We start from the raw sequence: 25770 nt of genomic DNA, 5'->3' as shown, positions 1-25770 counted from the left end.
GGATGCAGTAGCCTTCACCCACTTAGGTTGCGTGCTTCATCATTGGGCTAGCTCGTCGCTTGGTTGGGTGCTGAATATCCAGCAGGTTCCCAGGAACTGGGCCTCTCTGTCTGAGATCTTTTTTCTACCTCTGGCGCCCGGTATTAGCCTCATCCAGTCTAAAACATATTCCCACAATCACCCAGCTAAGGCAGTGAGCTGAGCTCAGGCATCATTGTTGCCATTTCAGGTTGCCACTTAATGATGATGTAACTGAGTGTAAATATGTAATTGCAGAAGTCAACAAAGATGACGTTTGAGAAGGAGCAGTCAGCTTTAACAAATGGATAAATGCCACAAATGGATATACGGTGATGAAGGAAGTGTGCAAATTTAATGTGGAGGTTTGTAAGATTTGAGATCATTAGGAGAGTTGCATAGTTTAAATCTGATTTCGTCTGAACTCAGTTTTGGGAAATATACTATACTTAGAGCTGGGAAATGTATTTCATCTTCTATTCTGAGAACTCAATTAACTTAGCACATCGTGGACATATGGGTGCAGTGCCACAAAGAAATTGTTAAGAAAATAAAAACTGGTGCCCTTTTATAGGCAGGAATGTAGAGGACTTTGTTAATGAATGTATTGGATGTAATGAATGTTTATTTTTCAATAAACACTGGAGAAATATGAAAGATTCATAGCATCATAATCACTTCCCTAATACTCCTTGGGAAACAAAATCGCAATAGATTTTTCTGGACCACGTGAAAAATAATCGCAATAGATTCATCATTCTCTTTCTAGTTCTAAATATTTTTTGATTGTGGTGTTATCACTCAAAATGATTAGATTACAGATGTGTAGGTTCCACTACTTGATGTTGTGATTTACTTTTTGAAAGGCATCTTTTCAATTGAAGCACTTCTGTTGGAGTTAGTTGCATACAATGGTGTTCAATTAGTGTCTGACTAAAGAAAATAACTTTTGAAAGGTTACGATAGTAAACATGATACTATTCCACGCCCTAATGGACTAGTGGAAAGAGTGAACAGGTTATTGACGGAGGTTGTGCAAGCTGCTTTGACTAATAACTTGGAGGCCGAAGGATATATGAGAAAACGTTTGGGCCTATCATACAACACCTCATCCTATGACTGGTATTAGCTCTCTTACATTACTTAGACAGCGTGTTTCTAGGACCAAACTTGATTCTGCATGGATGGAGAGAATTGGTGGTTTTCAGATAGCTCAGAAAACAATCTAGGTGGTAAAACAGATTTTTTGTATAAAGGACCATTAAGTGTTAGGAAGGCATTACTTAGCTAGATAATGGTAGGTGATTTATTCGGAATTTGGTACCTAACATCGTGTGATGGAAATGTTTGCTTATTTGCAAGATGATGAACAACAAATAATATTATTTATGCTGCCAATCGACTTAATGGAAATCACCAAATGTTGTAGAATTGGTTCCAGATAATATGGTGCATAGATAGTCACAGTTTTTCAGAAACTTATGAGAGTGAAGTGTTGCGCCCCAAGTAGCAAACGTTCAATTTCAAGTGCAATTCCATTTGAGGGTAAGTTTGGTGAAATTACGACGTAATGGTCGATTTACTCATCATTCACGATTTCTACTGGATTTTTGTGTTTGAGCTATAATTACTTCCAGATGTAAAAATTTTTAAGGGAAGAGTTGTGTTATAGCCCACGTTTATAAATATATGCTCAATTACCATTATGTCTTTGTTCCATTTGTGTGTTCTGTGTGCCTTACCAATGCGCTTCGTGCCTCACGCATGCCTTGAGCGCTACCATTTATCAATCTTTACAACCTTGGCATTCTTGTTTCGATCAAGATTCCATTATATACGGACTATCAGCAATAAAGTGAAAAGGAAGGTTTAAGGTAAACTACACATTTCTTTCGACATTAGTAAACATTCTAATATGAGAACTGTAAATTCTACAGTAAAGGCTCTTCTATAAAAACAGTGCCAAGTGCAACGTGTGCTGAATCAGTATGACAGGTAAGGCTCATGTGCAAAGTGAAGGTTCATTTTGATTCTATGTCAGTCCACGGAGGATCAGATTATGCTTTTCTTTGCTTTACTGCAAAACACAGCAGCCAATAAACAACTTTAAAACTCAGCATACCCCGGAAGTACAACCCCTCCATAGTATGCACCAATCACTATCAGTCCACTATCTTATATAGTTTGTAGTGACCACATCACTTCCTCTTTCTTTGCTGCTGCAGCAGCGAGTTAAGTACCTTTCATCTCTCTGTTTAGGGAATTTGGGGTATTGTTATTTGCATTGTTGGAATATCTTGCAGTGTTTTCACTTGTCGCGCTGATAGAGCGCTTGTGTTCCAATGCGCGCTGTCGTGCTAATTATTATTTTCAAGTTGTTTGGCTTTCATTCTTTATTGGTTGTAATTTCGCGTGGTGCATGACGCGATCGGTGCTTTGTTTTGTTGCGGCGCTCTGGCGCCTCTCTGGGCTGTTTTCAGTGGAGCGAGAGCGGGACGCGCCTCGCGCGCATGGGGAGCAATCCTCTCTTTATGCCCATGCGCTGTGCATGCGCGAGGAGCCGATGCAAGTGAATTTACCGACCGGCTCTTTGCGCATTAGCAGGCTGCATAATCCCCGGTCCCTATTGAACGCTGAAAGGAGCATTATCCGGACTAGGGCACTGCCTTAGGGGAGAGTAGGGGTGGCTCCCTCCACAGTACCATATTTATTTATATCTTTGGCACTTTGCAGTACTATTTTGGGTATTTTTGAACTGCTTTAGGGACAGTTAAGTGGTGTTTTAGGGACAGAGTTGAACAGTGCCCCCCCTTGAAGCTCCTTCAGACCTCCTGCAACACGATGGCATACTACGCCGAGGAGGAAGAGCAGTGGGTGGAATTCAATGAATATGCAGAGTATGATGAACCAGAAGAGCACCTTATGGAGGAGCAATTAGTTGAAGCCCTGGATACCCACGTCCAGAGCTTTGTAAACAGGGTGTTAATTAAGGCATTACAGCCTTTTACCAAGCCATTAAAGAGTTATGGCAGACGTAAGTTCGGTGCTGGCCAAGGGGAGACCTCTGGTCATACCTCGGCTGAGGTCCTTGCTAAAATGGCCCGTAATGTGATGCATGACCATGGTGGTGTGAGTTCTTCTAAGGCGCATAAAGCGCCGGTGACGCAGACGGAGGAGACTGATGAGTCGTCTCCTGCCGCGCCTGACACGTCTGACTCAGATCAGGCGTCGCAGGCTTCACAGAAGGTAAAGAAGCAGAAACGCAAATCCCATAATATCGAGGACAAGCCGCCAATAGGAAACTTTTGTTTGACCCCAGAAACATTATACACCCAAGATCCACTGAGTGGGTTCCTTGCGTCGAGGTGGCACATTATGTGCAGGACAACATCCGGAGAGGTTTAGAAAAGAAAGTCAGGGACACCCTGCGTTCCGAATGTCCGAGACCCTCCCTGATGGGTAAAGTGGCAGACACCCCAGAAATAGATCCGAACATGGCCACTTTTATGAAAAAGTTTGCGAAGGATCCCAAGAAGGGACACGACAGGGCCTGGAGGGGTTGTCAGGATAAACTCCTTGACGTGACCGGACCCCTGACTAAGATCTTGGATGCCGCAGTCACCGCTAAAGACTCCAACACTCCATTGGATCCCACTGAGGTTTTGGAGTGGGCGCAACGGGCTATGTGTTTCCTAGGGAACGCGAACTGCGCCCTGTCAGCAGAACGGAGAAGGTCCTTCCTTATGCGTATTGATCCACAACTTGCCGAAATTGCTAATACGGAACTGGGCACGCTCGCTAATGGCATGCTGTTCGGGATGAAATTCATGAAGGAGATGGGGAAATATGTGAACACATTTTCCGCCCTAGATAAGGCTCAAGCGAACATCAAAAAAGTCTTTCATACTGGCCTATTTAACAGGGCACTTCAGGGGTCGAGCAGCCGGCCGTGGATTTAACAAGACCTCTCGAGGCTTCGAGCAACGTGGCAGAGGTGGTGTTCAGCGTTCAAAGTTCTACCCTTCCCGAAATCGCGGTGACAGAGGGTGGCAACATAGAGGTTACAGAGGACAGAATAATTCCTCCGGAGAGGCCTCTTACTCAGATAAGCTTAATGCAAACTGGGGACACCAAGGTGGGAGGTCGAATTGCTTTGTTCCACCATGTATGGGGAAATCTCACACAGGATCCTTGGATCCTTCAGGCGGTAAGAGGTTTTCAGATAGAGTTCTATGCCTCACCCCATCAGGTTTGGATTCCTCCTCCCCTACATTTTTCCCATGCAGAGATGTCTTTCATAGACGCCGAGGTTCAGTCGTTGTTGGAAAAGGGGCAATCGTGCACACGTTCCCTCATCCGCTAGGGTTTGTAAGTACCATCTTTCTAGTGCCCAAAAAGGACAAAGGTTTCAGACTGGTGCTCAATCTGAAGGAATTCAATTCCTGGGTAGTGTATTGTCACTTCAAAATGGAAGGCATACACTTGTTGAGAGACATCCTGTTGGAAAAGGATTGGATGGTGCGTCTAGATCTGAAAGACGCGTATCTGGCGTTGCCTATTTTTCCCCCTCACAGGAGGTCCCTTCAATTCCAATAGAGAGACCAGTGGTTCGAATTTTCAGCCATGCCCTTTGGCCTTTCGTCCGCCCCTTGGTGTTTCACCAAGTTGCTAAAGCCCGTGGTTCAGTTTTGAGAGAACGAGGGGTAAGGCTCATAATTTATTTGGACGATATTCTGATTATGGCTCATATTATGGACACGGTTTTTCTTCATCTGAACTGGATGGTCCAACTCTTACAAGAATTGGGATTTGTCATCAACGCGCAGAAGTCCATTCTGACTCCAACGCAGTTGATGGAATTATTGGGGTTTCAGGTAGACTCGATTGCGGCTCAGTTACTATTACCACTGAGGAAGAGAGTAGCTATCAAGAAGGAGTTGAGGAGAGCGCTTGCCTCTCAGACTATATCCTTGAGGACGTTGGCCAGATTGGCGGGGCTCCTGGCCGCATCAATCCAGGCGATATTCCCAGGACCCTTACATTACAGGGCGCTTCAGCGTTTTAAGATTCTACACCTACGCAAGGGTCTAAGTTATGCAGACCAGATCTTGATCTCCTGCGAGGCACGGACCGAGATGACTTGGTGGCTGGAACACATGGATGCTTGGAATGGCAAAGCCATTTTCGCAGCCAGTCCAGAGATAGTCATAGAATCAGATGCCAGCAGATGGGGCTGGGAGCCCACTGCTGCTCGGTGGAGACTGAGGGTCGGTGGTCCCGGGAGGAACTGAAACTCCATATCAATTGCCTGGAACTTCTTGCGGGCTCGTTTGCGATTCGGACACTCTCCCCACAATGAGTGACTTGCTGTATTTTTCTGCGGATGGACAATGTGTCAGCTGTACGATACATCAATCATCTGGGGGGTACGAGGTCTCGTCTTCTGGTGGAGATAGCCAAGGATTTTTGGCATTATTGCCTGACCCATCATATATCGGTGACGGCGGAATACATTCCGGGCTCTTCCAATGTGGTAGCGGATTGGAATTCCCGTTTCCTGAGGGATGCCAGCGATTGGAGGCTGCATCCCGGGGTATTCAATCAATTGAACGACAAATGGGGGCCATGTGCAGTGGACCTATTTGCGTCCAGACTCAATGCACAACTTCCTCGGTTCTACAGTTGGCGTCCAGATCCTCTGGTGATCAGTTCGGACGCATTCCTTCAGTCATGGACGATGGGCATTCTATATGCATATCCACCTTTCGCCATGATTCCGAGAGTATTAGCGCAACTCCGTCGACAGCAGGCGGAGGTGATCTCAATCACACCGTGTTGGAAAAATGCAAGCATAGTTTCATGTGGCGCTAGCTTTGTCGTGCGCTCTTCTGGTTCGACTACGGTAGTTTCCGGAGATTCTGGAGGACCCTCAGGGTTGACTCATCCCCTGGTAATGCAAGGCCTCTTAGCTCTCATGGCGTGGAGACTTTCAGGCGACGATGGCAAGTGCCGGGAGTTTCACAGAAGACTCTGTTTTTCCTATCACAATCATGGGCACCTGCTACGCACAAATGATATGAGTCAGCTTGGTGTAGATGGGTTAGTTGGTGTTCTGAACGGCAAACAGATCCCGTGGGATAAGGTGTCCATCTCATAGTTAATTTCCTTACGGAACTCGCCAGCTCTGCAATGGCATATCGGACAGTGAACAACTTTCGTTCAGCGATTTCGGCAGGTCACCCACATGTGGATGGGAAACCGGTGGGAGAACACCCCCTGGTGTGTAAAGTGGTGAGGGGTATCCGGATGGTTAACCCCCCGAAACCCAAGTATTCTGTTTTATGGGATGTTAATGTAGTTTTACGTTTCCTTAAACCTTGGCCGGCCAATGAGGGGTTATCACGGAAACAGTTTGCGGCAAAACTTACGATGCTATTATGTTTGGTGTCCTGCAGACGAGTCTCGGACGTGCGAGCTTTGGATATCGCAGGTAGAGTATTTACTCCTTTGGGTGTCTCTTTCACGATTTCCAAAAGGACAAAAACACATTCAAGATGTATTTCATCCCCTGCCTTTCCTCATCATACTAAGTTATGCGTGGTTCAAAGTTAAAAATGTTATGAGGATTTTTACTAGAGAGTTCAGGAATGATGTTGCAGGGCAATTGTTAATTTCCCTTCAGAGACCTTTCCGCCACGTCACTGCAGCGACTTTAGCCAGGTGGGTTACTTGGTTACTGAGACTTGCAGGTGTTGATACTGCCATGTTTGGCGCTCAATTCTAGCTGACGCGACAAGAATTTCCAATTATATTAAGGACACGGAGGCGAGGATTATCCCATTAACATGATGATGGTATTCTATGTGATAGCTGGTTTATTGCAAGTGTTATGAAATGTTTCATCTATAATTCATGGTGATGATTTGATTTTTCTCCCACCCATTTGTTTTGGACATATAGGGATGTTAACTTGTGAATGTCATAATGGTTCTGAAATGCATAGGGTTCGCGAATGGCATATTACGACTACTATTCTCTTTATAGGAAGAGATCAAGGAATGCAGACCTGAACGGTCAGGATGATGCTGTTCGGACGGAGAATAGAACAAGCAGGAATAAGGCATGGTGACATCGACTCCGTTTCTGAGGATGATATTACGTGCTCAAGTTTGGATTCACGGCAATGAAGAAATCGGTGGTCCAGTGTTCAACAGTCAAGTTTGTGGACTGTGTTAAAGTTTAATGCAAAGAAAGAGGAAGTGATGTGGTCACTACGAACTATATAATATAGTGGACTGATACTGATTGATGCATACTATGGAGGGGGTTGTACTCCCGGGGTATGCTGAGTTTTAAAGTTGTTTATTGGCTGCTGTGTTTTGCAGCAAAGCAAAGAGAAGCATAATCCTCGCCTCCGTGTCCTTAATAGAATTGAAAATTCTTGTCGTGTCAGCTAGAATTTTAGTGTCAGGTACCATTCTGGTTTAGTGACGTATAAAAGGTGGGCAACTTTGCGCTGCACCGTTATATAGAAATGCCGATATTAAGAGCACTGTTCCTGGGCAAACCATGTCTGACTCAGATGGCTCTTGCGGCCGTGCATACATGATTACTAAAGAAAATGCCACAGCCAGACACCACCTTATATGGTTTTATCACTTATATTTTCAGCGTCTTCAATATAGGACGGCCGATCCTGGATCGACTATAATTTACGAAACATGAACGCAGTACAAGCGAAAAAGTAGTCGATCTTTCAAAACTCGTCCCGCCGAGGACTCATGCTAGAACTCGCAAGTTCCCTCCCCTCAAGCGCACAATCGCACTTCAGAAATCTTGTGCAGTAAGGCGTCATAAAAATACTACAACTCCCGAAGCCCAAATTTACACGGACAGTTGGCACGCGTGCGCAATAGAATACAGTCGTGCCTGCGACGAATGGCCGGGGTCCTTGAGAGCGCGAGCGAGCTTGGAACCGGAGTGGGCGGGGCCTGGGTGCGGCGCGCGACCGAGCTGTCTGACTCCGAGCTAGTCGCCATTTAGCCTGAACCAGGCGGGGAGCGAAGCTTCCTTTAGCGGACGGTGGCCGAAACGGGACAGCCACGGCATTCGGGGAAGTGACAGGCCCAGGGCAAGCGAGCGGGCACTGTCAACCAGGCGGCTGTGGAATTCACTGGTGGAAGATTCCGGAATCCGCGACCCTGCCACCAAAGCTGGCTTCCCGCGGTCCGACTCTGCCCGCAGCCGGCTTGTGGAGGACCGGAGACCCAGGGACTGCAGTGGCTGGCCGTGGCGGAGTCGGCGCAGCTTTGGCCTCTGGTGACAGCGGTTGGGGGAAACCTTCTCTCTTGGGACAAGGGCAGATGTCTACACCCATTGGTATTGCCAGACTTCATATATCTCCAACATCATTGCCCTATTCCTAGACTTTCGGCGCACTTCTTGTCCCAGCCTCTTCTCTTCTTAAGACATTTAGTAGTTCCTCCCCTAACTCCTCCCATCGCTCCTCTTAGTTCGTTCCCCTTCCTACTTTCTTCACATTCTAAAGCCTCCTCTGTAACTCCTCGCCGCCCCTGGCCCATGTTTCCCTAACTTCTACCACGTTTTGCCCCTCCCTTTCAGTCTCAAACCGTCCTACTGTCACCTCCCTAGCTCTTCACCAATTCTGAATCTTCCAATCCTCCTTTGTTTTACAGTTACCCCCCCTACTGCGCTCCTCCTCTAACTCCTCCCCATTCCAGCCTATCCCCCAGTTCGTCCCCATCCTACTTTTTTCACACCCAGTCTCCCCATCCATATCCCCTCATGCCCCTAGCCCTTTTCTCCCTAAACTAGACTCCACATTTGCTCATCCCCCATCAGCCCAACCCTCCCTACTCTCACATACCTAGCTGTTCACCATTTGTAAACCTTCCAGTCCTCCTTTGTTTTACATTTATCCTATCTTCTAAGCATCTCTTCAAGTTAGTCTCTCACCAATGCTGGTGCATCTCCAGCATGGAGTGTGAGCATAGGAGACGTCCTGTTGTGTTACCCGCACAAGTCCCTGCCCCTCCACGCTGAGGCGGTGTAGACTTGTGCCCACTTGAGACATGTCTACAGAACCCAAGCCGCCCAGCATGGCGTTCTTGGCACCACCACCCCGCTCTGGCTCCAGCAGCTCTGACACTTCTGTGTCTGAGCGACTTGGTGGACCAGGTCCTGGTGGTGACCGTGTGGCACTGCTTGATGAATTCCGCCGCCCCCGCAGGCACACCATGGACAAGGACAGTCGGGCAGCTGAGCACCGCTTTTTTCGGCGCAGCGTCATCTGCGACTCCAATGCGACTGCCCTGGAGTTGCCCAGCTGTGCGACTTCTGTTGAGCAGGGCCCACAAGAGGATCAAACAGTTGCCGTTATCCAAAGGACAGTTGAGGTGGAGCATGATGGGACGTGTTTGAGGGAGACCAGCATACATGTTTCACTAGAGAGCGCAAAGCAGGAGAAAGCTCTGATACAATCCACAGTGGAGGAACTGCCCCCCTCAACAGAGCAGGTAAAAGAGGAACATGTGCCCCAAAGTAGTCCCCCAGAGAAACCTTCTGATGACAATGAGGAGTTGGAGACCAAGGCTGTGGGCTTCTCCCCTGATGGGCGATTCATGAAGTTCGACATTGAAATTGGTCGAGGCTCCTTCAAGACAGTATACAAAGGATTGGACACAGAAACAACGGTGGAGGTGGCCTGGTGTGAGCTACAGGTGAGGGGTGAAGTACCACATTTCTACCCAATGGTGCCCCATTGATATTTTTGTTGTTTAAGCCACCCTTGGGTTGCGGTGGTCATTTGCTGTCAGTATGTGTGTTCATTACTACTCGTATTTACATGTTCATACCAATGGAAGTACCCAAGTTGTTTAAATTTAAAGGGGATTTTCCTTACACTACACATTGAATGGACCACAGTACAGATTCCCAGAATAACCCATCTGTTTATTTTTTCCACCATAACCTTTGTCATTTTTACTAACTTTAGCATCTTAAAATAAACTTAGTAGAAGTCACCGTTTTTTGTCTTTGCTGTTCGCTAAGTAACATGTTTTTGATGAAAAATAAGCCTATGATACTTTGCGACTATGCGTGAATTCATTACTATGACTATTAAAAATATTAGGTGTCTCTTTTCCACTTGAAATGTGTCGGAGAACAGCAGAGAACGATGACTAATGCCTACTGTTAATTTTCCAATAGTAAAGTTGTGTGTGTGTGGGGTTTGTGAAAAGTTGCATAGAAAAAAATAAAATGATTGGATTATTGTGGGATTTTTTTTATTGTCAGGTCATTTAGAGACGTTTAGTCAGGTTAAGTGGAATTTCCACTTTCTTGTGATAAATTGTTATTAAAAAACGTAAATTTGTCCAACTTAAGTAGAACATCTTAATGTTTTGAAAAGGCTGCATTGTTTTTTTTCTTCTTGAGGCTGTCTCCTTCCCCATTCAGGTTTGAATAATTTGTTTTAAGCATTAGGGTTTTTAATTATGATGCTTGTTTTCTTTGGCTCATACGGGACCATGGGAATTAAAATGTACTAGATTATCTTTTTAAGTAGAAAAATAATGTGATTTAATGTGAACCACATTTTCAAACGTATATTGTATATCTACACTAGCAGAGCATTGCTATCACATGTCCACTTTCGTTTTAACCTCCAGGTCCACACATTACCACCGCCTCCACCTTGCACAACAAAACAAAGGTGCCTTCTTGTGTTCTTTTTCATTGTGGACTAACGTGCCCTTTTATGTTTACTCCACTTCCCAGCAAGCCCTCCTCCTATGCATTATTACCTGCCTGTTGTAATTGAATTAGTTGTCCACCAGCCGATCATCTCTGTTCATTTTGCTTGCTCACTTTCCTGGTCTATCAGTTTATCACCATTCAGTCTTTAAGGTCTAACTTCCTACCTTTTCAGCCCTATTTGGCTCCCTGTTCCGCTTATTTGCGCACATGGAGCAGCCTGTCCATTTCTCAATCTCCTTTGTCCACTGCCAATCTTCTCTTTCCTAGCTGCCTGCCTTTTACGTTGCATATGCCAGCCCTAAATCACAAACCAAAGGGGGACAAACGATAGACTGAGTCAAGAGTGCTAAGTTTACTATAAAACCTCGCCGGCTTTTCATCACATTTCATCATAGGAATTTCAATCACACCCCAGGCAAATATTCCTGGAGTGGGCTCAACCAAATTGTGGTAGCTCCAGCTATCGCAGTGATTGCTTTCCCATGGACCTGGAACATTGACAAATGTGGGACTACAGGAAGGGTCCTCCACCCTGCTCTTTTTAAAACATAAAGCCTATACAAATAGGTAGGATCAACTTCAAGTGGAATTTCTTAACATGCAAGATTATCCTGCGTTTGGGTTAAATTCTATCAATTCACTATAACCAATTGGTTACCTACTTGAGGGCTCAAGATTCTTATCGTTTTATCCTGAAGAAAGCCACAGACCCTGTGTGGCTAAAATAAATGGCTGAAACATGTAGACACTAATTTGTCTGGATGTAGGGAGAACTAATGGGTCCTGTAGTATCCATTGTTTGACTTTTTAATCTTGTCTTAGTTACTCATAATCAAGAACCTTAAGGGATGGACTTGAGCAATTTAAAGCTTTCCATATGTGAATATTTCTCTGATCAACCCATATATGATATTTAGAACTCCTACTTTATTGGTTAAGCCCGTCTCAGGAATAGTTGCCATGGGAGGTGATTTAAAAAAAAAAAAAAACCCTATACATAGCGCTCCCACATTTTTGGTTAAGCCCGTCCCAGGAATCCTTACCATGGGCTGTGATTAAAAAATCCTTGGATGAAGCATGCCACAAGAGGTACGTAAGAATTTTTTTAAATCTGAAAAATAGGAATTTTATTAAAAAAAACAAGTAGTAAACTTGGCATTCATGACTCTGGTTACTGCTGTCCTCCTTTTGTGGTTTATTGTAGTCAGGGTGGATGGACGTGCTTGTTACCACTCTATCCTTCTTTTTATGCGAACTTTCATATGCAAGTCCATCTGCCTTCTCATTTATATATGCCTGTGCATTAGCTTCTCTTATTTGTCCCACTTGTGTGCCGGTCCAAGTGTTCTCAGCATCTCAGCCTTCTGTTTTCTCAGCATCTGTTGGCAGCCCTGCCTTCCATTAATTTGAATTCTTTTGGCAGTTCTCTCTTTCATCTCGTCCGCCTCTGTTGGCTGTCCTCTCTTCTGTATTCTTATGTTTTTGTAGGCGCGCCTCCAATCCATCTCTTGTCTCGGCCTCTGCCGGACCTTCCTTCGAGCCTCTCGGCCTCTGCTGCCGGACCTTCCTTCGAGCCTCTCGGCCTCTGCTGCCGGACCTTCCTTCGAGCCTCTCGGCCTCTGCTGCCGGACCTTCCTTCGAGCCTCTCGGCCTCTGCTGCCGGACCTTCCTTCGAGCCTCTCGGCCTCTGCTGCCGGACCTTCCTTCGAGCCTCTCGGCCTCTGCTGCCGGACCTTCCTTCGAGCCTCTCGGCCTCTGCTGCCGGACCTTCCTTCGAGCCTCTCGGCCTCTGCTGCCGGACCTTCCTTCGAGCCTCTCGGCCTCTGCTGCCGGACCTTCCTTCGAGCCTCTCGGCCTCTGCTGCCGGACCTTCCTTCGAGCCTCTCGGCCTCTGCTGCCGGACCTTCCTTCGAGCCTCTCGGCCTCTGCTGCCGGACCTTCCTTCGAGCCTCTCGGCCTCTGCTGCCGGACCTTCCTTCGAGCCTCTCGGCCTCTGCTGCCGGACCTTCCTTCGAGCCTCTCGGCCTCTGCTGCCGGACCTTCCTTCGAGCCTCTCGGCCTCTGCTGCCGGACCTTCCTTCGAGCCTCTCGGCCTCTGCTGCCGGACCTTCCTTCGAGCCTCTCGGCCTCTGCTGCCGGAACTTCCTTCCATCCTCTCGGCCTCTGCTGCCGGAACTTCCTTCCATCTTCTCGGCCTCTGCTGCCGGACATTCCTTCCATCCTCTCGGCCTCTGCTGCCGGACATTCCTTCCATCCTCTCGGCCTCTGCTGCCGGACATTCCTTCCATCCTCTCGGCCTCTGCTGCCGGACATTCCTTCCATCCTCTCGGCCTCTGCTGCCGGACCTTCCTTCCATCCTCTCGGCCTCTGCTGCCGGACCTTCCTTCCAGCCTCTCGGCCTCTGCTGCCGGACCTTCCTTCCAGCCTCTCGGCCTCGGACCCAGGACCTTTCTCCGAGCCTCTCGGCCTCGGACCCAGGACCTTTCTCCGAGCCTCTCGGCCTCGGACCCAGGACCTTTCTCCGAGCCTCTCGGCCTCGCACCCAGGACCTTTCTCCGAGCCTCTCGGCCTCGCACCCAGGACCTTTCTCCGAGCCTCTCGGCCTCGGACCCAGGACCTTTCTCCGAGCCTCTCGGCCTCGGACCCAGGACCTTTCTCCGAGCCTCTCGGCCTCGGACCCAGGACCTTTCTCCGAGCCTCTCGGCCTCGCACCCAGGACCTTTCTCCGAGCCTCTCGGCCTCGGACCCAGGACCTTTCTCCGAGCCTCTCGGCCTCGGACCCAGGACCTTTCTCCGAGCCTCTCGGCCTCGCACCCAGGACCTTTCTCCGAGCCTCTCGGCCTCGCACCCAGGACCTTTCTCCGAGCCTCTCGGCCTCGCACCCAGGACCTTTCTCCGAGCCTCTCGGCCTCGCACCCAGGACCTTTCTCCGAGCCTCTCGGCCTCGCACCCAGGACCTTTCTCCGAGCCTCTCGGCCTCGCACCCAGGACCTTTCTCCGAGCCTCTCGGCCTCGCACCCAGGACCTTTCTCCGAGCCTCTCGGCCTCGCACCCAGGACCTTTCTCCGAGCCTCTCGGCCTCGGACCCAGGACCTTTCTCCGAGCCTCTCGGCCTCGGACCCAGGACCTTTCTCCGAGCCTCTCGGCCTCGGACCCAGGACCTTTCTCCGAGCCTCTCGGCCTCGGACCCAGGACCTTTCTCCGAGCCTCTCGGCCTCGGACCCAGGACCTTTCTCCGAGCCTCTCGGCCTCGGACCCAGGACCTTTCTCCGAGCCTCTCGGCCTCGGACCCAGGACCTTTCTCCGAGCCTCTCGGCCTCGGACCCAGGACCTTTCTCCGAGCCTCTCGGCCTCGGACCCAGGACCTTTCTCCGAGCCTCTCGGCCTCGGACCCAGGACCTTTCTCCGAGCCTCTCGGCCTCGGACCCAGGACCTTTCTCCGAGCCTCTCGGCCTCGGACCCAGGACCTTTCTCCGAGCCTCTCGGCCTCGGACCCAGGACCTTTCTCCGAGCCTCTCGGCCTCGGACCCAGGACCTTTCTCCGAGCCTCTCGGCCTCGGACCCAGGACCTTTCTCCGAGCCTCTCGGCCTCGGACCCAGGACCTTTCTCCGAGCCTCTCGGCCTCGGACCCAGGACCTTTCTCCGAGCCTCTCGGCCTCGGACCCAGGACCTTCCTTCGTGAGTCTCCGAGCCTCTGATGCCGACCCTTGTTTCCATAGCGTACCTTCCCTTCATCTTCTTGGTCTCTGGTGATTGGTCGCTCTACTGTTTATTTTTCTTTCTTTTTTCTTTAATTTGGCACCTGGTCATAGACTAGTGTTTTGTTTCATCAGCTCCTATTTTGTTCTTCATAGCCTTTTATGTCGGCACAGTCTATTCTTTGGCTCTCTTTTATGCTCCCTATTTATCCTCTCACTTTACTTACGTTCCCTTCTCTTGTTCCTTTTCAGATTACTATTCTCTCTGCAAGTATTGGTAAACGTGATTAGCATTCCAATAATTCAATGGGTTGGATGTATATGGTGAAGGCACAGGGGAAAGCCACGGCTGAGATAGCTAGTTTATTTTTGTCATTCTAGAGATAATTCTTATACTATTTCAAAGTACTTTGATAGGGGTAGAAAAGACACTAGCACCCTCTTGTTTTCATCCAGTGACCTGCTTTAAAGATACTGCTGGTTATATGTTTAGTTTGTGTAATGGGTTCGATATGATTATGCACTCCCTGGGTCTTGCATTCGATCAGGGGTGGCATAGCAAATGTGCTTAACTTTAGAGTGGTTTTTGTTGAAGAAAGTAACTTCCTCTATTCTGTCATGTTGCTACTGCGTGCCGATGACCTTGTTTACTAGTGCTAGTTGCAGGCACGTGTTGGAACTTTTTATCATGCTGCCATCGACCTGACCTATAAAGCTAGCTTGACAGTGCACCTTTTTTCCTTTTTCTGTTTGTTGGACTGATTCCCTGGCACCAACAAATCATAAAGATGCCCATGCCTTTCTACACTAATTAATTCGGTGTTATACCCCAGGGCACTGATCCTCAAGCTTATTAATGAACTTGTTTTGATTTGGTAACAAAGACTCCACAGAGCGCTTTTTCAGGTGGTGTTTTATTAGTTTTGCAAAAGTTCTTTTGGCTAACTTTCCAAAACCTGATATTAACACTGTATCTGCAGGTTCATTTGGGGAGTTTGCCAGATATTTTCAGCCATAATTGTTTCTTATTTGGGTGAAGTGGCCTGCCGCCTATGGCTGTAACAAGTTAAATTGCAACAGTAGTAGGTGTAGTGCTCGGGAGTTGTACTGCAGATGTGTACTTTACATAGTGCTAACCTCTAGCGATTGATTCTCCTTTCCTGCAAACTACTTTGAATATTGAAACTTTGAAAGTCGACATTACCCACCGATGTTGACGAGTGACAATTCTCTTAAATGTGTCCCACAAAGTATTGCACATCGTCCTGCTCTTTGTATTGCTGTATCTCCTTGTGATACATCTGGTTGTCACCTATTGATGAGTCACCTCATCAGGTAAGTTTGTAGGCTAGGCTCCAATGCTCGTGAATACCCCACCACCTTTTTCTGCTCTTAACTGTTCATGCTGCCATATTGGTTTTGCTGATTCTTGTCCGACTTGCCATGCCAGTAATGTACCTTGTATTAATTCTATGCCTCTCCCTACAAAGGAGTTTTCTTTCAACTATGGTCGAGTAATGCATACTGCAGTGTGTCATTTTGTTACCACATGAACTAATTTGGTTTATTAATCTTTTTAGACCTGCTAAGAAGGCTAGGTATGGAAAGTTAAATATTCCTCAAAAGATAAGGTCAGATTCTTCATTTTGGTCAAAGTTTAGCTGTAGTAAAGTGGGTGGATTTCCGTGAAATCAATTCAGCTATTTGGATGTCCACATTTCAACATGCATGTATGTCTGTAAGTCTTCCATACCTTTCAAAGGGGTGTTGCATGGAGATGATCTTTTCTGTGGCAAAGCTGCTGATTTCTGTCTCTATTCTATTAAAGGTGCTGCCACTTTTCTTGTACTCCTGTCACAAATGGATCGTTTGTTTTGCACTATATAAGTAGTGCCTTTAGTGAGGAAGTGTCTTATTTTTAGTAGGGGTGGGCGGAATTTGCGAAATTGACTTTCGCAAATTATCGTGAAAATGTTAAAAATCTCCGCAAACACGCGGAAGTTTTTTTCCCGCCCGTTCGCGGTATTTTCTGCGTGGTCGCGGCTCGCCAACTTACACCCATGCGGTTGCACGCGGGCGCGGCCATCTTGTTTTCACTAGTCTCGCGGTGCATGATCGCGAGAAGAAAGACGTGATCGCGCGACAAATGACGTTACTGCGGGCGCGAACTGTCGCGAGACAGCGCAAATGGCTACCAACAATCCAACATCTTGTGGAGAATGCGACCGGATCGTGAAAACTTGTCGGCGAACGCGGGGATTCAGGTAAGGCGATCGCACGCACGCGAGTATGTATTATTTTACAGCGCGAGCAAGCAAATAATTTCCGGTAAAATGCGGATTGCGGAAATTTTGACATTTTCGCGCTCTCCGCGGAACGCGAAAATGTCAAATTATTGCAATTTTCGCGAGCGGAATGGAATTTTAGCCCAGACCTAATTTTTAGTCTAGCCTACACAATTATTTCGACAATTATATGATCCTAGTGCTTTGGAAATTTATACCCTCTATTCGCTAGCCACTGGTTCGAAAACCTTCCCGGGACTTCTGCATAAAAGAAAAAGCAGATCTTTAAGGCAGTTTTTTTTTAAAATCGGAACGCTTGTAGCATTACCATTTCCAACATGTTTGACATTCCTTACACAACTTATTTAGAATTGTTATTTTATATGTGATAGTATTCAGTTACTTAATGCATCATGAGGTACAGGTATACATCTTATGACTTTCTCATTTGCTGTGTTGGTTTTCCCAACGTGCCCCTTAGATCTTAGTTTATTTACAGGGCAATTTCTTAGCCATGGTTGTAAATCAAAGGCTGCTACAAGACAACAATATATAGAAAAAAAAATACTGTGATTAGGGGTGAACAACACAAAACTAAGAGGTGGCATAGCATACCAATTCTCTGTTTGTTTCTTTGTTTAATATTTATTTAATTGCTGTCCCTGCACTAATGTCTTAGTAATTGTTAGAGCCTTGGCTGAAGAGTACGAGTTCCTTCCAGAACCCATCGACTATCTCTTTTTGTGACCATAAATTGGTAGTTGGTAGTTTTCAGATAAAGCGCCTCCAGATAGCTGCAATTGTTAATTATTAATTTTAATTTTCATGGAATTAATATTTGGTGGCTACAATTGCATGCCTTGTGCAGGTCTTTATCATTTCATGAACTTAGGCATCTGACAGTGTGGTTTGCGCAAAAGGAATATTTGCAATTATTGAAGGTGTCTGATAATTGACGGTGTCGACCCTTTTTCGAAGGCTGCACTGAACAGCATTTTTTTTCTGCACTCATCCAACTCGCCTAAAACCTTTCAACGATTTCTATCCTTGTTGTTGGAATAAAAACGGCAAACTTGAATCAGGTGAGAAAAAAGCAACATAGAGCTGTGACCGAAGGACACTCAAAACAAGAATTGGCATAGCCAATAGGTCTCACCTTTGGGACCTTATAAGTGTTTAGCTATGCAACAGTTGCATAACTAAATACTTATAAGGTCCCAAAAGCGAGACCTATTGGCTATGCAAAGCTGCCGTGCGGCCGCGAAAGTGAAAGTAATCGCGGTAAAGCTCGGCGCCCGCGCACATGCCCTGTAACTCTAGACTGGCCTGGTAGCACTTTTTGGAGCCCTCTCAATACGTCTCCCCAGACCAGCGCATGTGCTGGGTCAGGCGAGACCTAATGAGAAGCACACGAGGGACAGTGCATTATGGAATGAGGTGACGGAGCAGCATACTGTAGAAAGCAACATGTAGCATGGAGGGTGGGAATAGAAACATATGCACTCTTATGTAGTGCTTAAGACAAAAGAAACAAGCATTTGCAATGCAATAGGTCTTGCATTTATGCGAGTTTGAGCTATTGGCATTGTAAATGACAATGCCTTTTATTTATGTTTTAAAAACGAAAACAAAAATAAAAGGCATTATTATTTTCAATGTCAATAGCTCAGGCTCACGTAAATGCGAGAACTATTGCATTGCAAATGCTTGTTTTTGGTGTGCCCGAGCCGATTTTTTTTTTTTTTTTTTTTTAACCCAATCCAACACTGCCTGCCTTTATACCCTTGATTTCGGGTACCCTTGATTTCGTCCTCTATTTACTTCATGGCTGTTTTTGCATCAGGCAGTGGTGGGACTGAATGGCTGTCACGCTTCGCGCCCAGGGTTTGCCACAGGGGATTTATGAACGACCCGGCCAGGATGACGTGCTTTTCTGTGCCGAGGACAAATAGAAAAGAAAGACCATAATAATGTTCGGTCGCAGTCCAATGATACCAAGCATATGCCAAATGTTCAACACCACGCAAGCAGCAATGCATGCAACCTTGCCAGGAAGGGGCACCCTGCCACCCTTTGGGGTTTCAGTTTTACAGTTCAGGTTTCCAAAAAACATGGCACATTCTACAGTCGTGGAACATCGCAAGCAGCATGTGTCAAATGCACAGGGAACAGCATGTGTCTAACATAAGTGACATAACGGTTGGCAGGCATTAAACGTGACACGGAGGGTAGCATGTAAACACACCTTATAAGGAGTGCAGCAGACATAAAACATATGGGACATGACAGCAGTAAGCAAACACGCCTTGTAAGGAGGGCAGCAGGCATGAAACTAGCAGGACACTGCGGCAGCATGCAAACACGCATCGCAAGGAGGGCAGCATGTATAAAACACGCGGGACACGGCAGCAGCATGCAGACATCTACTACCGAGGTAACAAGGTAAACAAGCATTTGCAATGCAATAGGTCTCGCTTTCATGCGAGTTTGAGCTATTGACATTGCAAATAACAATGCCTTTTTCTTTTTGTTTTATTTTTAAAAACATAAATGGAAGGCATTGTCATTTACAGTGCCAATAGTTTAAACTCGTGTAAATGCAAGACCTATTGCATTGCAAATTTCTTCCCAACTACAGCTAAAGCTGGGCCGGAAACAAGAATATTTTGTCTCACTACCAAGCAGGGTTCAGAAAAGGAGTGTGGACTGTAGACTCATCAATGAGACTTTACTTCACAGGCATTAAACATGTGATGTTCAAAAAATCACCTCTGAGCCCATGAGGTGTGTGGAATGATGTGGGTTTGTGTGCAGGAAAGTGACAAAATGCCTCATGTTCTATATGTTAGTCAGAGGGCGCCCTCGACTGCTGACTTCGTGCAACTGCAGTGAGCTCGCGCGATAAATCACTCTTTGTGTACTGTTGTGAGGCGCGTGCACAACTCCTGTCTTGACTCGCGAGCAACAGATGGGCGGGGCCTAATGGCGACAGGGCGGACACCAACCTCGCTTCTACAGAACCCGGACACAAAAGCAACAACTGTAGATCTCGCCGAAGCAGCGCATGTGCTGCATTCGCAGGCGAGACCTAAAAAACAAGAAAAGGCGGCAGGGTAGGATCTCCCTGACCCCCATAGGCCTGCTCAGGGGGTCCCACAGGGACCACGAGGGCGCAAAAAAGCATTAAAACAAAAAAAAAAAGAATGGCGGGTTTTGCATAGGGTCCGCAAATCCCGCTGAGAAAATAAACGAAGCACGGTCTCCCGCGCTTCGTTTAATTAAGCCCTTGGTAGGCCAGGTCCCGGGCGCAATCGTGTAATATGATGCGGGGGCCCGCAGCCCCAGGGACCACCACCGCCTATGGACTTTTTAAAAATAAAACTAGTGGGGGGGCCCGGGGACTGCCACCTCCCCGGGGCTTTAAACTTTAAATGCGGGGGGCTTCGTGCCCCCCCCCCCCCCCCGCAGCCTCAGGGACCGCCACCCCCAGGGGCTTTAAAAGAAAAAAAAAAAGAAAAAGGTGTGAGGGGCTCCGGCCCTCCTCTCCAGCCCCCCCCCCCCCCCCCCCCCCCCTCCGCCCCTGGGACCACCACCTCCCCGGGCATGGATTTTGTAAATGCGGGTGTCCGATGCAGACCACCGGCCCTGGGTAGCACCACCTCCCTTTCAGGCATAGTGACGCATACATTATGCAAAAAAGAAGCAGAGAATTCTGGGTAGTTCTCAAGTTTAGGTGGAAAGCAGCTCCTGTATAGAGCACTCGCAATACACCAGATATGCTCACCTCAAATGTCTGCTTTTCTATCAAAGTCTTTAAGCATAGGTTTAGCACAGCGTCATCCACGCCGAGATAGAAAGGCACAAAGTCTTTTGCCATTTCTACAACAAAGTCTTTAAGCATAGGACTAGCACAGTGCTGTCCATGCTGAGCTGTAAAATGACAAAAGCCATTTACCTCTCCAGGCACAGTATTACAGCTTTGAGTTGGTAAAATACCAACCAAGCCAAGGGGTTGCTTTCACTCATTTCAGGTTGGCTTGTTTGGTATTTTACCAAATCAAAGCTATAATACTGTGCCTGGAGTGGTAAATGGCTTTTGTCATTTTATAGCTCGGCATGGACAGCGCTGTGCTAATCCTATGCTTAAAGACTTTTGATAGAAAAGCAGACTTCAATCAATCAAGTATTTGTAGAGCGCACTACTCACCAGTGAGTGTCTCAAGGTGCAAAAGGGGTGGGGATTGGGGTGGGTGGGCGGCAGCAGCTATTGTTCGAACAGCCAGGTCTTGAGACGTCTCCTGAAGGTCAACAGGTTCTGGGTGTGGCGTAGGTGGGCGGGGAGGGTGTTCCATGTCTTTGCGGCGAGGTGGGAGAATGATCTGCCGCCGGTGGTCGTACGGCGGATGCGTGCGGCGGTGGCAAGGGTGAGGTCGGCAGAGCGAAGCTGGCGGTTCAGGGTGTAGAAGGACAGTCGGTCGTTGAGGTGTAGAGTGCTTTGTGAGCGTGGGTGAGGAGTTTGAAGGTGATCCTCTTGTTGACCGGGAGCTAATACAGATCTCTTAGGTGGGTGGTAATGTGGCTGTGGCGGGGCAGTCTGAGGATGAGGCGTGCGGAGGCGTTCTGTATGCGTTGGAGTCTCTTCTGGAGTGTGGTTGAGGTTCCTGCTTAGAGGGTGTTGCCGTAGTTTTACGCGGCGGTGAAAAAGGAGCAACAGACTCTGTGGTGGACAGTTGGCCTAGAAAGCAAGAGTGCGTGTGGACGGCTGTCCTCACTCCCCCGCCATTTCGAGTTTACTAATTTAATAAACTCGGTTCCTCTCCAAAGGCGAGAGACCTCACTTGAGGTGTTTTCTTCTTTTCCAAATTGGGAGGAAGAAGGTTCTACACCTAGGAATTTATGTGGTGAGAAGTCCTGAGGAAAGCCGGGTGATTATTTAGAGCTGGCTGAAACATGTCGACATTTATGCAGAGTCGGGGGGGGGGGGGGGGGGTTGGAACCTCATTATAAGCTCTCTAACCTACCACCCACGTTTTTTGGGTTTTTAATCCGTTCTGGGCACCTATTATTAAATATGAAATAAGGATTTCCCAGGATCGGTTTTATATCACTGATTATCACTGGTTCTGCACCTTCATCTCACCCTTGGTTCAACTTATATTGTGTGTTGTATTGCCTTCCCCTCCCTTATTGCTCCACCTCCAGCGTTTGGCTGGCGCGGAGGTGTAGTAGCAGCCCTTGATGAAGCATGACAGTGTGTGAGGGCAGTTTTACTAAATTGATGGATTTTCCCCTCCCTTCCGTTTCACACACTCCTGGTTCTTCACGCAATTTCGTTTTAACCCTCTTCTTTTTGTGATATTGAGTTAACAAGCGGGAGGTCGAAGAGTGTTTTTCCTCTCACCCCTCTGTTCTTTGTGTGTTTTGGTTTGTTGCCGTAGTCCAGCCTGCTGCTGACGAGTGCTTGGGTGACCATTCTGCTGGTTTCGGTGGGGATCCATCTGTAGATCTTGCGGAGCATTCGGAGGGTGTTGAAGCAGGAGGAGGAGACCGTGTTGACTTGCTGGGTCATAGAGAGCGTTGAGTCCAGAATGAACCCCAGATTGCGTGCGTAGTGTGTGGGTGTCGGGGCAGCTCCCAGCGAGGTCGTCCACCAAGAGTCGTCCCATGCGGAGGGGGTGGAGCAGAGGACCTCCATTTTGTCTGAGTTCAATTTCAGTCGGCTGGTCTTCATCCAGTCTGCGACAGCCTTCATTCCTTCGTGGAGGTTGGATTTGGCAATATCCGGGTCTTTGGTGAGGGAGTGGATCAGCTGTGTGTCGTCGGCGTACGAGAAGATGTTGAGGTGGTGTGCTCGGACGATGTTGGCGAGCGGTGCCATGTAGATGTTGAACAGGGTCGGGCTGAGGGATGATCCTTGGGGTATGCCGCAGGTGATCGTGGTGGCTTCGTATCGGAACAGGGGGGAGGTGGACTTTCTGGGTTCTGCCGGCGAGGAAGGAGGACATTTGAGGTGAGCAGATCTAGAGTGTCGCTGGTGTTGAGAGTGCGCGATACAAGAGCTGATTTCCACATAAACTTGAGAACTACCCAGAGTTGTCTTATTTATTTTTATTTATACGCGGGTTTTGCAGCTGCTACCATTTCCTCCAGGTATGCACGATCCACCAGAGATTAGGCATTTATGCTTTATATTTTACTCATTGTTTTATAAGCAAATTGTAAATAGTGGGTCTTTTTATTGACCTATTTATTTGTCTTATTTTTTTTTTTTTTGTTTTTAGTCCTCATTTTGCAATACTTGTGTCAGGTTTTGAAATGGGAACCAGTACTGCTGTTTCAACTTTCCTGGGCCAACAGAGCGGGAGTTTTAACAAAGGAAAATTTTTCCTTGCAGCTGGAACCAGTTTTCACCTAGGCACAGCGGGGAAAATCAACGACCCTTGGTTGATTAGACCAAGTATATTCGTTTTGAGTATTGCCTAGGTTAAAATCATTGGACTTATCTTTGGTCGCTATAGTTAATAAAGTGCTCCCATATTTCCCAAAAATTGTATTTTTTCCTGGGCCTTCCACTTCTGTCTAGTTTGTTCACTCTACCAATTGAGTTCCACCAGTCTAAATGTTTTGGTGGTACAGGGCTAACCCAGTTAATGCATATTTCTCTACGGGCTAAAAGGATTAGCACAAAAAGTAGGTTCTCTTGTCTTAAATCTAAGTTACGTACATCAGTTTTGAATATTCCAAAAATTACCAATTCAATACTTAGTTATTTGTTGGCCAAAGAGATCAGTCAATGTCTTACCAACTTTTAGCCAGAAATCTTCGAGCCGGTGGCACTGCCAGAGCATATGTGTGTTGTCCGCCTTATCTTCACCGCATTTTGGACATTTTTTTGCTTGTTGTTGACCTCTGAACTTTGAGAGCTTCTTTGGGGTCCAGTAGGCTCTGTGGATGGTGAGAAGGTGATTTCTCCTTAATGCAGCGGACTGGGTAATACCCCAACATTTCCCCATTGATACTTGCCATATGTCCTGAAGATCTGTTGTAGGCAGTGAACTCCCCCAGGTCGAATCTGGAATCGTAAAGTTGTCTTCACCAGCTGTTATCAGCGCCCAGTACCACAATGAAACTTCCTTTTTCTGGAATCTAGCTCCAAGCATCTTAACTTCCAGTGGCTGATTTCCCTTAAGTGGTTCTGTTATTGATTTTATCCAGCTCGACAGTTGGTAATTTTTAAACTTGGATAATTGGGGTCCTGTAATAGTTGTTAACAAGTCCCAACCTATCAAAGTGCCATTTAAAATTAGTTCCCCCCCAGTTGAGGATTCCTGCTTGTCTTAGTGGTAGAGCCAATTGGTCTTTAAGGCAATCCGGAGTACCGGGGGAATCCCAGACTGGAGCGTATTGGCTATAATAGGGGAAATACAATAAACAAACATCTGAATATGAAACGCTCATGAAAAAACTTAGCGCAAATAAAAACATTGTCATTCGACAAAGCGACAAAGGAGGTAATGTGGTTCTTATGATGCGAATTGACTATGACAAAGAGGCCTACTCACAGCTGAATGATCGTCAGTGCTACGAAAGAAGTAATGCAAGTACACTCAAAGCTACCCAGCAGGACTATCATCTGAAACTTACCAAATGGGAAAACAAAAGGCTTATTACTGAGGCGCTGAGGCGGAATTCAAACTTCTCAAGGTTGACAATCCGATAACCCCAGTAATCTATTTTATTCCAAAGATACATAAAAATGAAAACAAACCCCCTGGCAGAGCAATAATTTCAGCAAGGGGGGGGGGGGTCATTGGAAAAAAAGTCAGTGTACATTGACTATTTTTTACAGCCATTTGTTACTAAACTCTCCTCATATATACAGAATACTTCCTTTGTAAGCTTCAACAAATTAAGTGGATTGATGGTTACTGGATGCTAGCTCTTGACGTTACCGCATTGTATACTAGTATTAAGCATGAAGATGGCTTAACAGCAGCAGCTTATTATTTGAACCAAAGGGAAGGTCAGGACAGTGAGCACAACGTATGTTAATACAAATGCTTGAATTTTGTTTAACAAACAACGTATTTGTGTTCAACAATCTCCTTTATCGCCAACTACCGGGAGTTGCTATGGGGGCCAGTTTTTCGCCAAGCTTTGCCTGTCTGCATATGGGCGCTTGGGAGGAACTGGTCCTCAAAGTCAAATACAAGGATGAATTAGAAAAACATGTGGTAGCATGGTTTCGTTACATTGATGATTTGTTTGTTATATGGCGGGGCGATGAAAACCAAGCAGAGCAATTTGTTGCCAATATCAATGTAAATGAGTATAATCTTGCCTTCACAACAACTATGAGTCAGACATCTGTAACTTTTTTTGGATACTGAGGTGTACATTAGAAATGAATGTATAGAAACTAGATTATTCCGTAAAAAGACAGCTGGCAATACATTATTGCATGCAGGCAGCGCACATCCAGCTCATTTAATCGCGAGCATTCCATACGGAGAAATGCTACGCATCAGAAGAGTATGTAGCAACACTTTAGATCTTGAGACTGCGCAATTGTCCAATAGGAAAAGATTAATTGAGAGAGGGTACTCTAAAAACAGCATTGACCGTGCCATTAAAAAATCAATGCAGCACACCAGACAGGATTTATTAAGAACTTACACTCCTGCGATCCTTAATACGGATGCAACTCAAACTGATATCCTTGCTACAACAGACAATACCTTTAGAATCATCACAGGGTTTAGCAAGCAACACAAAGACATTTATAGGATCATCAATTGCAATTGGCCTATAATCTTGAATGACTCTATCATTGGTCCTTCTCTACCAACACGAGCTTCCCTCACGTTCAGTAGAGCCCCTTCAATGAGGGACCTCCTAGTTGACACTAGCCCTGAGACCATTGAAAAGACCACTTGGCTGCAAACCAATACAGGTTTTTTTAAATGTAAATCCTGTAAATCTTGCACAC

The 25770-nt window shown here is 46.8% G+C and overlaps 1 protein-coding gene and 1 pseudogene across 9 annotated transcripts in view; both read left to right on the top strand.

Annotated features, from left to right (window-relative positions):
- Positions 1–2859: 2859 nt before the first annotated feature.
- Positions 2860–3977, top strand: LOC146854864 (uncharacterized; annotated as a pseudogene).
- A 4078-nt stretch (positions 3978–8055) lies between these two features.
- Positions 8056–25770, top strand: part of WNK1 (WNK lysine deficient protein kinase 1) — a 1135119-nt gene continuing 1117404 nt past the window's right edge. For all 9 annotated transcript variants that reach the window (XM_085652258.1, XM_085652261.1, XM_085652257.1 and 6 more), the window contains exon 1: positions 8056–9758. In XM_085652258.1, the coding sequence (XP_085508384.1) occupies positions 9111–9758 (648 nt within the window). In that variant the 5' untranslated portion in view covers positions 8056–9110. The remainder of the gene's footprint in view (positions 9759–25770) is intronic.

This window comes from Triturus cristatus, chromosome 4_1 (genome assembly GCF_964204655.1).
Source record: "Triturus cristatus chromosome 4_1, aTriCri1.1, whole genome shotgun sequence".
Taxonomy (NCBI): domain Eukaryota; kingdom Metazoa; phylum Chordata; class Amphibia; order Caudata; family Salamandridae; genus Triturus; species Triturus cristatus.
The sequence above is the reverse complement of the archived record's forward strand: the minus strand, read 5'-3'. Positions and strand labels throughout refer to the sequence as shown.